Here is a 16998-nt window from a genome sequence, read left to right as displayed (position 1 = left end):
TACAAATAACGAAACAGGATTTACCAACCTGAAATATCTGATGTCATGCAGAATATGAATAAAATAAATGAAGAAGAAGAAGAAGAGACGAAAGAATTTCACGAATGAAACGCAAAAGAATGAAAGTTTTCTGGGGCCCTCTGGCGGTTGTCATATATTTATATCCTGGTTATTGTGGGCCTGCTTGGGATTTTGGGGTTTGTTTAAAGATTTAACGTTTGTCTCCTGTACATCCTGCCTGTGCAGATCGTTTTAATGGAATCCCGAATCCGAATCCTTCGGTCGATGCCAGTCCTGATCCGAGCCCTCACCGGGTCCAGGCAGTGCAGCGGGGTCGTCCGTGACGGTGAAAAGGTCACCCACACTGGACAGGTACGGCACTCGGCAATCCGTCGTCCCGTGGACAACGGTCCATTACCAAATCAAAACACCCAGTCAGAGTTCATTTTACCGTACTCCTTCCTTTTTGGCTCTTCACAACGTATGACGTTTACCTATAATCTAGATATGCCACTCTGTTAGCTCCTCCGAAGGAACTAAGAAGAGGTATCTCATGTTATGTATTCCGTACGCCAGAGTAAAGACCCAAACTTTTGCTCTTTCGAAGCGGTAACTCTACGGACGTTTCCGAGATCTATCAAGTTCTGCATGCACACCAAACCTTTACCTTTTAAATAATTTGGATTTGATTATTTATGGAGACCCTACTATTTTGTTTATACAGACTCAAGAGCTTCGGTGCTGCCCGAGCAGTTTATTGGCAAGGGTTATACTGGGTGGTTTGCCACTGCATTCCCAGCGTTGTTTGTACGTGTCATATCTACTATTGTGTGTGTGTGTGTGTGTGTGTGTGTGTGTGTGTGTGTGTGTGTGTGTGTGTGTGTGTGTGTGTGTGTGTGTGTGTGTGTGTGTGTGTGTGTGTGTGTGTGTGTGCGCGTGTTTTTTCTTTAACTAAACTGGACTACTGCCCAGTTGAGTTCATCACATACTGAACCCTCCGGCGTCCGTCGTCGTCGTCGTCGTCGTCGTCGTTGTCTATCGTCCGTTAACTTTTCGACGTTAACACTCCAGCGTCCACAAATATCGACCGATTCTGATCAAACTTGACCTGCAGCATCTTTACCCCAAGGACCAGGTATGTATTACATTTCAGCCCGATCCGTTGAAAAATGGCGGACTTAGGCGACCATTTTGTTTTTGGTCATGAAAATGACGTTAACACTCTAGCGTCCACAAATATTATAGTGTAGCAGCATAGCAAACCTGTTGTGCATTTTGTGATACAAGCACCAAATTTGGCACAAATGTACATTAATATGTTGCGAACATTTTCAGATATTGGGCCACTTGAAATTCTCTCTTTATGTCCGCCATATTGGATTTCAAAATGGCCGCCACTTGAAATCTACATTTGCTATTATCTCTGGACGTAATGCAGCTATTGACTTGATTCTGGTATCTAAATGTATGTTTTTGGGGGCAAGGAATCCAATGGTACCAATTTCAACTTAATATTATCTATCACAGTCTGTTATATAATTTTATTTGGAAATTATCTAGGCAAATATTGGATTCAACACAATACTTTGAAAAGAATGTCTTAGTTCTGTAAATGTCTTAGGTATAATACTGACATGCTACATGGTCTAGTATTTGAGGCTAGGTGTACTGGTATCTGAGGCTAGGTATATACCGGTACTGAAGATACGTGTACATAAACAGTGTCATGTTAACAAGTTCAGCATTGCCACAAGTACATGTATGTTGTTGACTCATCGTCATGTGCAGTCCCCTTCACACACACAGAGGGCTGTGCACTGAAGGGCAGCCTTTTTGCACTTGCAGCGCCTCACACACCCTTTCTTGCACTTGCAAGAAACCAGCTCAATGCAGCTGTGAGCTGCCTCAGTTAGCCTGGTCCAGTAAGGTGTGTACTGTCCTTCTCCAGTCCTTGACCAACCCCAGTTGGTTGGTGGAGGGAGCTCTGGTGCTGGCAGCAGTATCTGACCCCACACATGTCCACCTTGATACACTGCCCTCTTGACATGTTCCTCCAGAGCTGCCTTCGTTGGAGGGATGAGCTGCACATTGTTCTTCCTTGCGAAGAGTTTCCTCCTGGCCTTGTCAATGTCTGTGCATTTGCTGGTTCGATCATACAACAGGATCACGAACCTCTCGATGATGCGCATTGCATCGTCTGGTATGTCACGAGGTGCAGAGGACAGCAGCAGCAGCGCCTCAGTGAGTTCTGGCAGTACCGTCCAGACTGCCCACGCAGTGTTCTTGCCATGTCTATGAAAACTAGACACAGTGTCGCATCCAGTTAGAGCGTGGAACATTGGCAGTGCACGAGCCTTCTCTCGTCCCAATCCAGCTGCTATTTCGTGTGCTGCTAGGTATCGGAAACTCTGGCCTGTTCCGAATGCCAGCCACAGTTTGTCTTCTGGTTGCAACTCCTGTGCCAGGGACACTGCCAGCACCACAACATCGGTGTCTACAGTCCGGATGAGTATTGCATGGTGTCCATGCTGGACTGCGTGAGATGCATGCAGCAACATCCGACTGTCAGCCTCTTCATGGTTACATGGGGCGAGTGAGGTCAGATCTGGCAGTAGTGGCTTGCTGAGCACTGCCTCTCCATCAGTAATGACGAGTTGCTTGTCCTCCTGGTCAAACCATTCCATGAGAGCTGCTGAGAGGAACCTGAACAGCTCGGTCTTGTTGCTGTCCACTCGTAGGAAGTTCTGCCAGTTTCCTGGTATGGCTGCGGCAGCCACCACACGTCTCCGCACACCTTGTCCCCGCTTTGCACGTGTACTACCTTTCAGTGAATCAGCAAGGTAAGTATCCCAGACCAGATCCAGGCGTGACACTGTTTGCAGCTTCGTGGACATATATGGGATGAAGATCTGTTGTGCATACTCTTCAAAGGTCTTTGATGCAGCCGGCTTCAGCATCTGGATGATGGCTGCTCCATCAAGCACAATACAGGTCGTGACAGGAGTCTCTGTCTTTGCGTCGGAGACTTCTTCCAAGCATGTGAGGAGATCACTCTTGGTACCAGTGCAGAGGCTTCCACCATCAGACAATGCAGGAGGACATGCCTGATTCTCGTGACAAAAGAACTCCTCAAGGTTTCCATCCCTCGTCTGGCAGCCAATGTACAGGCGTGCGAAAAGTTCACGGTCATTCTTGATGGAGGCGAGCTGTTGCTGACCTTTGCTCTGGCTTCTTGGAGTGGAAGTGCTGAACACCTTCAGCTTGTTACGAGGAATGGGTGCGTCCACTGCCTTTGTTCTGTCCAACAGACACTCTCTGGTGAAAGCCTCGAACTGCTCTTGGCCAATCCTCTTGGCATTCATCACGGTCTCCACAGCAGCAGGATCTGCGATCTCCTTTGTGTCCAGTTTGACTACATCCTGACTCTCCTCCTCGAATGGGTTGCCCATCTCCTCTAAGACACCGACGAGAGAGCGAACATCTTTCACAAATGAGGCCTGTACACTTGGCGTCTGATCATGATGACGTGTGTCTGCTGTTTGCCGTCTCCAGTGTTGGTTCCCATCCTGGAATTCTTCGATCACCCTGGCAACTTCTGGTCCCGCAACCATCCAGCGACGTAGGGCACTAGGGTTGTCAGTGAGCCCAACTGCTCCACCGTCTCCTTTGATGCAGGCATTATTCTGCTCATGTGCCTGGTCAATCGGGATTGAAGAGAACACCCTCTGTGTTTTCTGAACGGTGAAGTGGCTTTCCCTGAATTTCCTGGCTACATCTGGGTGTTTGATGGTGAGTTCGGCCATGTCCTTCAGGTGCACTGGTATCCACCTAGCCAGACAGTAGTGGTTGTAGGCACGGTGTTGCAGGATGTACAGTGCTGCTGCAGTCACTTGATGTGCTCTTCTTGTGCGCAAGACATGGGATGCTCGCAGGAATGAGTCTGCTGTCCCTGCTGTCGCAATCTCGGCTTGCACAAGTGCTTGCACCCAACCACTCCCTTTCAGCCAGTCCCCCAGCAAATGTAGATTTCAAGTGGCGGCCATTTTGAAATCCAATATGGCGGACATAAAGAGAGAATTTCAAGTGGCCCAATATCTGAAAATGTTCGCAACATATTAATGTACATTTGTGCCAAATTTGGTGCTTGTATCACAAAATGCACAATTCTTTTGAATATTTGGGCTAAGCCGCCCCACTATAACAGATTTTGATCAAACTTAGAAAGTTTAACCCTTACCACACAAGGTAGGTTGCTTTGGCATTCCAACCCGATCCGTCACAAAATGGCCGCCATAGGCCGCCATATTGTTTTCAGCTCTGAAACGACGTTAAGACTTTAACGTCCACAAATATTTTAGTCAGGTTCACTATGAGTCAGGCAGGTTCACTATGTTTTTTCGTTCAGAATTTTGGTAGATTAGCAAAACTATACATTTTTGGAATATTCAGAGCATGAGGAATCCAAAAATTAATGTTTACATTTGCGTAGACACCTTTGCGAAAATGACACTCAGGACAGTGATGAAGATCTGTAAAAGCATATTCCTGAACGGTATAGACCTCGTAGATCCTGTGTATAAGACTTATAGTTCAATCTGATACTACCTATAACTTCCTATAACAACCTATAACTTCAAAGGACTTGTAATATCATGTATTATGTAATACAGTTATATCACAAATATAAAGACAATGGTTTTCAATTACCTTTGTTTGTTGCTTTTCTATATTCCTGAGCACTATTTTGAGGCCTTTATTGGATTCCTTGACCCAGAAAACATAGGATTAGCATATTTAATTAAGGCTCTAGGTTGACTAGAAGCCGAGATCGCGCAAAATATGTATTTTATGGCGGCCATTTTCAAAATCCAAAATGGCGGCCATGCAGGTGTCTGTGCAAATGCCAACATTGATTTTCAGATTCTCCATGCTCTGAAGATTCCATAAATGTACAGGTTTGCTCATCCCAAAATTTTGAAAGAAATTATATTTGTTAACATAGTGAACCTGACTATCTTCATCACTGTCCTGAGTGTCATTTTCGCAAAGGTGTCTGTTGTGGAAAACCAATCAGGTCCACACAACTTTAGTCCAACTTGTGGTTTAATTCCATTTAGATCATGACATCATCCTGTAATGCAGGAAATGCAATAAGTATACGATGTGGCATCACATGGGACCATTCATAACATTCAATGCAAGCAAGCTGGATATTCTATGCTGGCGTACCGTTAGCGAGTCTACCAGATGTAACGTGTCACAGGAGAAGTCTCGGAGCACCGTCCGCAGCAGCGGGTCTTATAGTCACGCCCCTAGCGGTGTCAACGAGCAGCGAGCATCACCCCCGGGTTCAGTACGAATACGATTTCACTACAGTGTCTACGCAAATGTAAACATTAATTTTTGGATTCCTCATGCTCTGAATATTCCAAAAATGTATAGTTTTGCTAATCTACCAAAATTTTGAACGAAATTATATTTGTTAACATAGTGAACCTGACTACATGTCAATAAATTATATTTCGTTCAAAATCATGGTAGATTAGCAAACCTATACATTTTTGGAAAGGAAACTAAAACTAAAAACTCATAAGCATAAGGAAACTGCATAAGGAAACTAAAAATCAATGTTTACATTTGGAGAGATACCTGTATGGCGGCCTTTTTGGATTTTCAAAATGGCCACTGTAAAATACATATTTTGTTCTATTTCTGCCTCTAATTACCCTAAAAACTTTTTAAAATATACTAAACCTATATTTTCAGGGACAAGGAATCCAATGAAAGTATCAAATTAGTGCTATGGGGAATGGTAAGACACGAATCAAAGGTTTTGAATTGCAAAATACTGTCTTTATATTCGCGATAGGTTGCATAATCAAATACATGTTATCATTTTGTACAGGCAGTTAATAACATCAAGATGTGTCACAATAATTCATATCACCAAACATACACAGGCAGTCAGCAAAATCATATATACACATGCAGTCAGTATAACTTCACATCTACACAGGCAGTCAATGACAAAATATACACAGGCAGTCAATGGCATCAAACATACACGATTACAGAATATGCCATTTAGAGTTCGTCATCACTGTCCTGTGTGTCGTATCCGACAATATAGTCCGCATCGTTTTCACAGTCCGTTCCACACAAGCAAAGGTCGGTCAAATTGATTAAAACCACCGTTTAGAGGCCATTTTTCCCCGCAAAGCGGGGGTTGGCCTTTTCGGGGACCGTGGTAGTTGTTGTTTTTTGGTCCCCTTTTTGAAGCAATGTTTTACGGCCGGATGCCCTTCCTGACGCCAACCCTTTTTGCCGCCTTCAACGACAAACAGGGAATTACCAGTGAACTGGTACTCAATTAGCCGACCTCGGAAGGATGACAGGCTGAGTCAACCCCCCTGGCGTTAATTCGGCGATCAACCGAGATTCGAACCCAGGATCCTAGGTATCCTAAGCCGGCACCCGAGCCGCTAGCCCAACACCAGGGATCTGGTCAAATTCAATTCTTGGTCTGGTCGGTCTTCTGGTCAATTCCTGGTCGACCAGACCAATTCTGGTCAAAGTCGGTCAAATTGATTGGCAAATCGAATTGGTCGAATGGTCGATCGAATCGAATCGAATCGATCAAATTTGTCGAATGGTCGATCGAAACGATTGGTCGAATGGTCGAATTGGTCGAATGGAATTGGTCGATTGGTCGAATTGGTCGAATCGAATTGGTCGGAATTGGCAAATGTAAACATTGATTTTCAGATTTTCCATGTAATAACGTTTCCAAAAATGTATAGGTTTGCTAATCTACCATGATTTTGAACGAAAAAACATAGTGAACCTGACTATTTATGGATTTTGATCAAACTTGGTGTGTGAGACTCTTACCACACAATGTCGGTTGCTATCGCACGTCAACCCGATCTGTCACAAAATGGCCGCCATAGACCGGCATATTCTTTTCAGCTCTTAAGAAAAGCACAATAATTTAGGATGCTGAAACTGAGAAAGAAGTGAACACAACATTTACGGAAGTGAAATGTGTATATAGAAATTGACAAAAATCTTTTTAACTTCATTTAAGTCAAATCTAGTACAGACAACTGACCTATTTTAAAGTTGTCCAGTCAGTTCAGTTGAATTCTGCTTCCCTGGAAGCTCTAGTTTTTGTGGAGTTCTACTGGAGCTCTCTGATGTGGAATGTGATGCACCAAAATGATCGTCATGATCTCCTGAGTTGATTCGGGTAATGAACTTCAAAGAATCCAGAAGAATTCCTATGTTTTAAACGTGTACCATGTTAAGGTGTATAGAACGGCTGAATAGGTCCTTCCACGGCATGGCATTCTAATTACAAATTAAACAAGAAAAAGAGCAATCGGAGATTGCAAACCCTCGCCAGGATGTATTTTCAGTGGTTGTTAAGGCTTTTGTGTTGAAACAAATATGGCGGCCGAACCACGTGACCGATGACGTTATCATTATTTTTTTTTCTCTACTAATTTATTCCGAGATTATGCTCAAGAAATTTCATCTTGATCGGATGAAGTTTTGTACTTGTCAAATTATGACGTCATAATGGAGGCACCTATGACATCATCATTAACATATGTTATTCCACATGGAGAGTTCTTTACAATGAGCCATGTTTCCATTTTTTCTATTCAGCGCTTTCGGAGATATAGAGGTGCAAAGGTTTTCGGTTTTTCCAAGATGGCGGCCGAACCGCGTGACCTATGACGTCATATTTATCATTAAAAAATTATACAGGTGGAGTTTCACCTATGGTGAAAATTTCCTGTCGATCGGACAAACGGTTGCAGAGAAAATCATGTTTATTCTGTGCGGACAAACAGAGGAGTGGACGAGTCAAAGTGTGCTGGCATGGAGTAGACGAGTCAAAGTGTGCCGGCATGGAGTAGACGAGTCAAAGTTTGCCGACATGCAGTAGACGAGTCAAAGTGTGCCAGTATGGAGTAGACGAGTTAAAGTGTGCCGGCATGGAGTAGACGAGTCAAAGTGTGCCGACATGCAGTAGACGAGTCAAAGTGTGCCGGCATGGAGTGGACGAGTCAAAGTGTGCCGGCATGGAGTGGACGGGTTAAAGTGTGCCGGCATAGAGTAGATGGGTTAAAGTGTGCCGGCATGGAGTAGACTGGTTAAAGTGTGCCGGCATTAAAGTGAGCTAAACGGAAGGATTTTGAAAGTGCAAAGAAGGCAATTTGTGTTCTCCAATGTTCAAGTATATAATTCAATTTCAATAAAATAAAGTTTGTAAAAGTCATATATATTGCCGAGTGTCAATGCAACCATTGTTGACGCAGTGTCTATTACACCACCTTATCTCATATATTACATTATTTAATTCGGGCCTGTTGTTTGTGGCCATGATGACATCCTTAAAAACAGTACATTTCCTGTTTCAAATTATTCTCCATTTTGTTTGACTGTCGAGTCAAAGTTTGCTGGCTTGGAAAGCGATTAGGCAGACACAGTAAAAACAAATCGAACCCATGTCCGAAAGAAGTGGTTCTGTTGGCATTTTAAATATGAAATAGGCAAAACCTAGAAATGAATGAAATCCTTCAGAATTACCCTTTATAACCCATGGTAATTACCCTTTATAACCCACTAGAATAACCCTTTATAATTACCCTTTATAACCCATGAGAATTACCCTTTGGAACCCTTTAGAATTACCCTTTAGAACCTACTAGAATAACCCTTTAGAACCTATTAGAATTGCCCTTTAGAACCCACTAGAATAGCCCTTTATAATTACCCTTTATAACCCATGAAAATTACCCTTTGGAACCCTTTAGAATTACCTTTTATAATTACCCTCTACAACCCACTAGAATAACCCTTTAGAAACGCTTAGAATTTCCCTTTGGAACCCATTGGAATTACCCTTTAGAACCCTTTACAATTGCCCTTTAGAACCCATTAGAATTACCCGTTAGAACCCTTTACAATTACCCTTTAGAACCCTTTACAATTACCCTTTAGAACCCTTTACAATTACCCTTTGGAACCTTTTAGAATTACCCTTTAGAACCTTTTAGAATTACCCTTTAGAACCTTTTAGAATTACCCTATATAACCCTTTAGAATTACCCTTTATAACGCCTTTAGAACCCATTAGAATTACCCTTTATAACCTTTTAGAATTACCCTTTATAACCTTTTAGAATTACCCTTTCTTATTACCCTTTATAACCTTTTAGAATTACCCTTTAGAATTACCCTTTATGACCCTTTAGAATTACCCTTTAGAATTACCCTTTATGACTCTTTAGAATTACCCTTTATAACCCCTTTAGAACCCATTAGAATTACCCTTTATAACCTTTTAGAATTACCCTCTAGAAATACCCTTTATGACCCTTTAGAATTACCCTTTTCAATTACCGTTTAGAACCCATTAGAATTAGCCTTTAAAACCCTTTACAATTACCCTTTAGAATCCTCCAGAATTACACTTTAGAAATCTTTGGAATTAAACACGGTGGGAAATAAAGGTTCTTCTTCTTTATTTTTATGGATGGATGGAAGGAAGGACATTTAGTCAGGTTCACTATGTTTTTTCGTTCAAAATTTTGGTAGATTAGCAAAACTATACATTTTTGGAATATTCAGAGCATGAGGAATCCAAAAATTAATGTTTACATTTGCGTAGACACCTTTGCGAAAATGACACTCAGGACAGTGATGAAGATCTGTAAAAGCATATTCCTGAATGGTATAGACCTCGTAGATCCTGTGTGTAGGACTTGTAGTTCAATCTGATACTACCTATAACTTCCTATAACAACCTATAACTTCAAAGGACTTGCAATATCATGTATTATGTAATACAGTTATATCACAAATATAAAGACAATGGTTTTCAATTACCTTTGTTTGTTGCTTTTCTATAATCCTGAGCACTATTTTGAGGCCTTTATTGGATTCCTTGACCCAGAAAACATAGGATTAGCATATTTAATTAAGTCTCTAGGTTGACTAGAAGCCGACATCGCGCAAAATATGTATTTTTGGCGGCCATTTTCAAAATCCAAAATGGCGGCCATGCAGGTGTCTGTGCAAATGCCAACATTGATTTTCAGATTCTCCATGCTCTGATGATTCCAAAAATGTACAGGTTTGCTAATCCCAAAATTTTGAACGAAATTATATTTGTTAACACAGTGAACCTGACTATCTTCATCACTGTCCTGAGTGTCATTTTCGCAAAGGTGTCTATGCAAATGTAAACATTAATTTTTGGATTCCTCATGCGCTGAATATTCCAAAAATGTATAGTTTTGCTAATCTACCAAAATTTTGAACGAAATTATATTTGTTAACATAGTGAACCTGACTAATTGCGAAATGTTGAAGTGGCTTTACCCCTGAAAAGTTAATCTCTCCTCTTTGCAAATGTGTTATCAGGACTAATTCAGAGACAAAGTATTGTTAAACGGCAGGTTTGTTTTCCGATTCATGTTCCAATTTGTGTTCAACATTCAATCTAAATAAGCTGCTCCTCGATCATAAACAGACGTTTGTGGAAACACAGACACAGAGACGGACATACATGAACCAATTGCTTTACCCCGCTTTTCGCTTCGCATGTGTGCTGTAATAATGCTAACATCAGGCATCTGTAAAAAAAAATGTTCCAATGAAAAATGAGGGTAGATGATGAGTTTGTGAAAGTAGGTCAGGAATTGAAGAAGAAGAATTAAAGGAAAGGAGACTGCTCAGAATTAACATGTACCTAATATGTAGATGGTTCCTTTTGCAACAGCGACAACAATTGTCTTCAAATCACTCCTTCATTCCTCTCTTCTCCCGCCTCTGGAACAAACTCCCTCACTCTCTTCAATCCCACTCCACCCTCCAGGTCTTTAAAACTGCTGTTCACCACCATCTCTTATCTTCCCCCATCCAAAACCTTGATCTTTTCTACCCCCGCTAATTTCACCCCAATTCCACTTTTTTGAAATACCAACTTCTGTCCTGGAAGTCCTTGGTGTCCTTGTGTTTTATACTTCTCCCTCCACCCTCCCCCCCCCCCCCCCCCTTCCCACGCCTCCTCCCCCCAAGCCCTCTCCCTTCCACACATCTCCCTGCTCTCAAATGTTGTGTTTGTGTGCTTCCCCTTCTCTCCCCATCTTGTTTTCCGCTCCCTCTTTTTGTGTGTTTTGTTTGTCTGGTTGATTTGTTTGTGAAGTAAATGTTAGCTCTTTCACGAGCCTCGATTCAGTATACAAAAAAAAAAAAAAAAAAAAAAAATGACAAACTGTGCTTGGTTTATCTCTGCAGGCTTACGATGAGAATGATTACCGTCGATTGCGTTTCGTGGGCCGTGTTAAAGAGGTGAGCATTCGTACAATTATTCGGAAATATATTTCTTTATTTTATTTTTTCATAATTTATGCATCCAATCTTTTAGGTCAGAAGCAAAATAATTTATTTAGGCTCGTTGAATTGTCATTGCCATAATGGCTTTCTCATCTCATATATATATATATATATATATATATATATATATATATATATATATATATATATATATATATATATATATATATATACATATATATATATATCATTCTGACCTTGCAGAGCAAACATTGGTCCATTGGCCTTCATACAGACTTGGCATTTAATATGGAATATATTTTTTTTTCTTGACTTGGGTTTACTTTCTTAACTCAGTATATCAATCTGGTGAGTTTCTTTTACACTTTGGTGATTTATTTGTTAAAAGAACCATGTCACTGATTGTCTGTCGCAGCAAGAAGTCAACAACAGGATTATATCACAGGTGGCGTGGTAAAATGTACGGACAGGTGCATTTGATGATTGGCTTCACAGTCAGGTATACAAGAGTTGTTGCGTTCTGTATTCGTGGAAAACAACTGCTGCACGTCTCCAAAGGTTATTTCCGCTTCCTCGAGATGGTCCGTCAACTCGACAATGCTATTTGTCATGGAGTGGTGGCTTTACGAAATTACGGCATGAAACAGCATGCTATTGCTCGGCAGTATGGCATCACTCAAGGTCAGGTGTCAAAGATCCTGAAACGAAATGCTCAGAGGGGTGTCCCTACTCCAATACCGAGGCCAGGACGTCCCCGCAGAACCACAAGGAGGGATGATCGCCAGCTGCACCGATTAGTCCGCAATGGCCGTACCAAGTCAGCTAATCGGCTTGGGGCTGAGTGGCAGCAACTGGCAAATGTGCCTGTATCCAGAAGGCTATTCAACCAACGACTGGTTAAAGCAGGCTATCGTGCCAGGCGTCCCCTGAGAAAGCCATGCCTGACCAGACAACACCGCCAGCGCCGATTGCAGTGGGCCAGAGAGCACCGTCAATGGCAGCCAGGACACTGGAATCACGTGATCTTCAGTGACAAGTCTAGATTTCTGGTCTATCGTCAAGATGGCCGCGTCCGAGTGTGCAGATAAGTGCATGAAGCCTACAACAAAGATTGTATCGTGCCAAGAGTCCAAGCTGGAGGTGGTGGGGTGACCGTTTGGGCTGCTTTTCATGCAGGGGGCAAAACTGACCTGGTTGTTCTGAATGGAAACCTGAACCAGTTCAAGTACAGGGCCATTCTGGAAGAAACATTGCTTCCATTTGCTCATGCAGCCTTTCGAGGAAACTTTGTCTTCCAAGATGACAATGCATGGCCTCATCGTGCTCACATGATCCAACACTTTCTTGCTGACCATGGTGTAGAGCATATGGAGTGGCCTGCCATGTCCCCGGATATGAATCCGATAGAGAACTTGTGGGCAGAATTAACGTGTCAAATCGACCACTTGGACCAGCAGCCGACCTCTGTGCGTGAATTGCAGCAGGCTATTGTCACTGCATGGCAAGCGATTCCTGTCCAAACCTTGGCAAATCTCGTGAACAGCATGCCTCAACGTGTACGTGCTCTCCTGAATGCTCGTGGGGGTTACACGAAGTACTGAACTGTAATTTTACTGTCCGTAATCCCAGTCGTAATTTAACTTTTGTTTTTGTTAAAAAAAATTTTGCCTAATGTGCAAAATAAAGAGATACTTCTGGAAAACGTACAGAAGTTTAACACAGTACTGTCCATGAATTGAGTTCGATATCAGTTTACATCACTTTCAAGGATCAATTTATTTGTTTCGAAATGTCAAATGTGGTTTTTGTTTCTTTTAAAGGTCACATTAACAAAATCTAGAATAATTTCAACATAATTCCAATGAACTTTTAGTTCTAAGACATCTTGAAAAGTAAGTTCACCCCCACAAAAAAAAAATTCCATATTAAATGCCAAGTCTGTATTATTAATTTGACAGGTAACTTTTATGTAAATGGTAGAAGTCTATTTTATACAAAAGATAACATTACTTATTTTCACCAAACCCCTTGAATCATCTGGTTAATCTTTTTGATGAGGTTTAATGTGTATGTCATGGTCATTTCCTGGTTGTTTACTCATGAGGGCTGTTGTAAGGACAGGTAGCATATGGTATAGGTATATCCACCTGTTTCTGAGCTGCCTAGCAATCTGTAAGCTGTCATCCAAATGTGTATGTCATCTATAAACTGTCATCCTAGTGCTTCAGAACCAGGGTGAGGCATCAATGTGCGTGCCGTCTTCAATGGACGTTAAGCAGGATGTCCTCTCCGCTTGCATTAATTGGTGGATTCTAAAGATCCCACAGTATCTTCCATGAAGAGTAGGCGAGTTGTTTCCGGTACTTTGAACAAATCACAAATTCCTTCCATCATCAGTCAAATGTCAGGCCTGGCCTGTCAGTTCATGAAAGGCTTCATCCACAAACATTTCCTGGCTGACCCCACAATAAGGTGGGAATAATTGAAGCTTTTGAAGAAGTAATTTTCGTTGTAGTAACGGGAGTAATAATGGAAGACTGATTGCTGTCCAGTTACCACCGATGTAACTTCAACCTTGCTCTTCCATGCCTTCATTTTGCTTCCTCTTTGCAGGTGAATGAGCAGTTTGCCATCAACCTAGTTGCGGAAGAACCTGTGCAGGAGGTGGAAGGCAGAACAACCTGGTGCGACGGTGGTAATGGTGCTCTGGGTCATCCACGAGTGTACCTCAATCTGGTTTGTGGGGGTCGGGGGAGTGGAGGGCAGCTTTTTACCGTGATTTAAAACCGGACTAGTCTCAGATGTCCAATAGTGTCCATTCATTGTACGCTGGTGTAAATGTACATAGAAGTATGCTGGCACAGTTACCTTACATCCCAGTGGTTGTCTGTTCCTTCCAGCCCAAGGCACCGTGGACACTTAGAACGGGTCTCAAAAGTGTTCTCATGTTGCCACTAGATCGGCGATTTTAAAACCCAGCCGGTTAACTAATGATTTTCAGTGACGTGTTGACATGGCCATTGTCTACCCACACTGTGTTAGAGCATTGGTTCTGCCGAAGAGGTTCCTCGGTCATGGTGGGCGGTTTGCCATCCCTCTCCCGGTAGTAGTTAGTGCAGGAATTTGTCATTTGTTCCATGGTGCCGGCGATAGTTCGCCTAGTCTTGACGAAGGACACATTGGGATATTTAATGCCGGCGGACTTTAACATCCATCCGAGGGACGGCACACACACATCGATGAATCACGCCACCTGTGAAACACCGGGATGATCGTTTACAGCTGGGTCACGATTCAAGCTGGGATTTATAGCTGGGCTGGGTCACGATTGTCCTCCCCCCCCCCCCCCCCTCCCTTCCCATGTCTCTTCCCCCCAAGCCCTCTCCCTCCCACAGATCTCCCCATGTCCCTGTTCTCTGCTGTTGTACTTGTGTGCTTCCCCCTCTCTCCCCATCTTGTCTCCCGCTCCCTTTGTTTTGTCTTATTATTTCCTTTTGTTTTTTTGTCGTTAATGTTAGCTTTTTCACGAGCCTCGAACTTGTATGCAAAAAAAAAAAAAAGCCAGTCTTCATGGCTTATACGCCTATCAGGCCAAAGATGAATACTATGATGCCATTTGTGAATGTTCTGAGCTGACATTGTTTTCCCTCCTGTAGGACAAGGATGAAAATGCTGTTTGTGGGTATTGTGGCCTGCGCTTCCGACAGAAACATCAGCATCACTGAAAACGGTGCCTAAAATGTTTGTAATTTATCACTTCAAAATAAACGTGAAATTGGTCAATTTGCCATGCTCACTGTGGACCCTGTCATTATGTCCCATCGTTCTTTGAGGTCTTACGAGCGCTATTCCGATCGTTTCCTGTGCGGTTTTTGCCTGTCAGGAGCAATCATTTGACTGTTCCAAAGTGACTTCAGGAGATTGAAATAGTTGGTGATGTTTATTGATGGTGACAGCCCTCTGATAAGCGCACTTCAAATGCTTATTACACATTAGCATTTTGGACTGCTATTGGTGTTCTCATAATCGGGTGAAAAATATCTGAAATGACATGTCAAGCGCACGAATACGGATTCCGCAGATGCCAAACCTGCTTGATCCCAAGAGCTTTGTGCTTTTGATGATGTGGAAAGGATCCAGGCCGGGTATGGTTCTCGACGAGGTGAGGTTTAACAGGGGAAGTTGAAATTCGACACAGGGCACCGCTTTTAACTTATGGGGTTTTTTGCGTGTGTTCTTCGCGAAGAGTAGTAGAGGTATCACCAGCACCCTGAAGAAATTCCAAATTCCTGCCCTAACAGGGCACTGTAACCATGGCACAGCCAATGAATGAATGAATGAATCATCGTCACTCCGAAAGCTCACAGCATACCTCGGAATCTGCACTGCGCAGGAATTGGGGGCAGCACGGACCTGGTGGTTAAATAATAATCAAATTAAAGTAGAGTGAAGTCGATGGTGCACCATTGCAAATCTCCACACTTCCCACCTAAAGAAAAGTTGAAAATGGCAAAAAGGCTCCACTATTAATGGCCCAATATCAAACTTTTGAGTTAAATAAATAAATAAAAACCCATTCTGACCTCTGTGACCCTAAGTCCCCACCCCCTGGTGCATGAACCGGGGGTCAAATCCCCAAAAAACGTTACACATTTAATGCGTCACCCAATGCTGATTGCATATACAAAGTTGCCATTAAAGAATATGCTTTAAAATGTGCCCATAATTCCTTTTTTTGTTATTTGACCTTTTTTTTTTGGTTCACGAGTTATCAAACAGAGTGACCACTATATTCGTCATGGGTGTGTGTCTGTCTGTGTATCTGTCTGTCTGTCTGTCCGCAGCATAACTACCCGATGATATCATCCGATCTTGATGAAACTTGGGTGGGAGGTTGATATCAGGATCTAGTTGTGTCCTGCCGAGAGTGGGCGTATTGCGCCCATTGTGGGCGGAGCCACGCCCGAAAAAGATGTCTTTTTAGGGGGTAATCAAGTTCAAGCTACATCTTCTCTGAGGGAGTTGGTGGAATCTGACAGGGGTTTCGGTATTTGGTTAGGCCAATATCATGTGTCTAGCCCCACGGAGCTCGATTTTTCATTTTCGCCCCAAGGTCAAGGTCACAAGGTCACGAAATTTAGAAAAGTCGATTTTTGATGGTTTTATTACATTGTTTGCTTCCTGATAGGGTGAAATGTCGTACATGATCTTATATTATCACATACATGATGAAATACAAGTTTTCCAACAAATTTCAGAATCTTCGACCTTTGACCTTTGAAGGTCACAAAGGTCAAAGTTTCAAAGTTGTCGGAATCGAACCGAATTTTCGGTATTGTGTAGCTAACTAACCTCATAACTGATTATACATTATTTTCTATCTCATTTCAAGGTCAGTAACCTTCGTTTTGATATTTCTGGGCCTGGCCTGTCCGGGCCTGTTTCGCTTATAGTCCATCCTTTGTCATTGAATACCGCTCGCTCGTGAACCATCGTCGTCTCCTGACTTTTTTTTTTTTTGTATACAAGATCGAAGCTCGTGTAAGAGCATCAATCACAAAAAACAACGGACACACAAAACATACAATAAAGGGAGCGGGAGACACGATGGTGAGAGAGAGGGAA

At 42.5% G+C, this 16998-nt stretch overlaps 1 protein-coding gene across 1 annotated transcript; it reads left to right on the top strand.

The window, feature by feature from the left end:
* Window positions 1-105: 105 nt before the first annotated feature.
* On the top strand, window positions 106-15181 carry NDUFS6 (NADH:ubiquinone oxidoreductase subunit S6). Its single transcript, XM_068127079.2, has 4 exons — window positions 106-372; window positions 11314-11367; window positions 13987-14109; window positions 15030-15181. The coding sequence occupies exons 1-4, from the start codon at window positions 256-258 to the stop codon at window positions 15096-15098; spliced, it is 363 nt and encodes a 120-aa protein (XP_067983180.1). The 5' UTR covers window positions 106-255; the 3' UTR covers window positions 15099-15181.
* The last annotated feature ends 1817 nt before the right edge of the window (window positions 15182-16998 follow it).

Source organism: Myxine glutinosa, chromosome 10 (assembly GCF_964187855.1).
Source record: "Myxine glutinosa chromosome 10, kmMyxGlut1.1, whole genome shotgun sequence".
Classification (NCBI taxonomy): domain Eukaryota; kingdom Metazoa; phylum Chordata; class Myxini; order Myxiniformes; family Myxinidae; genus Myxine; species Myxine glutinosa.
This window is presented reverse-complemented; position numbering and strand designations above follow the sequence as displayed.

What these genes read in the sequence shown, in the direction of transcription:
- NDUFS6 (XM_068127079.2), top strand. Translation starts at nt 256, where the DNA reads ATGGAATCCCGAATCCGAATCCTTCGGTCGATGCCAGTCCTGATCCGA. An exon ending in AGGTCACCCACACTGGACAG is followed by an intron (nt 373 to 11,313) that starts GTACGGCACTCG and finishes TTATCTCTGCAG; the next exon opens with GCTTACGATGAGAATGATTA. An exon ending in TCGTGGGCCGTGTTAAAGAG is followed by an intron (nt 11,368 to 13,986) that starts GTGAGCATTCGT and finishes TCCTCTTTGCAG; the next exon opens with GTGAATGAGCAGTTTGCCAT.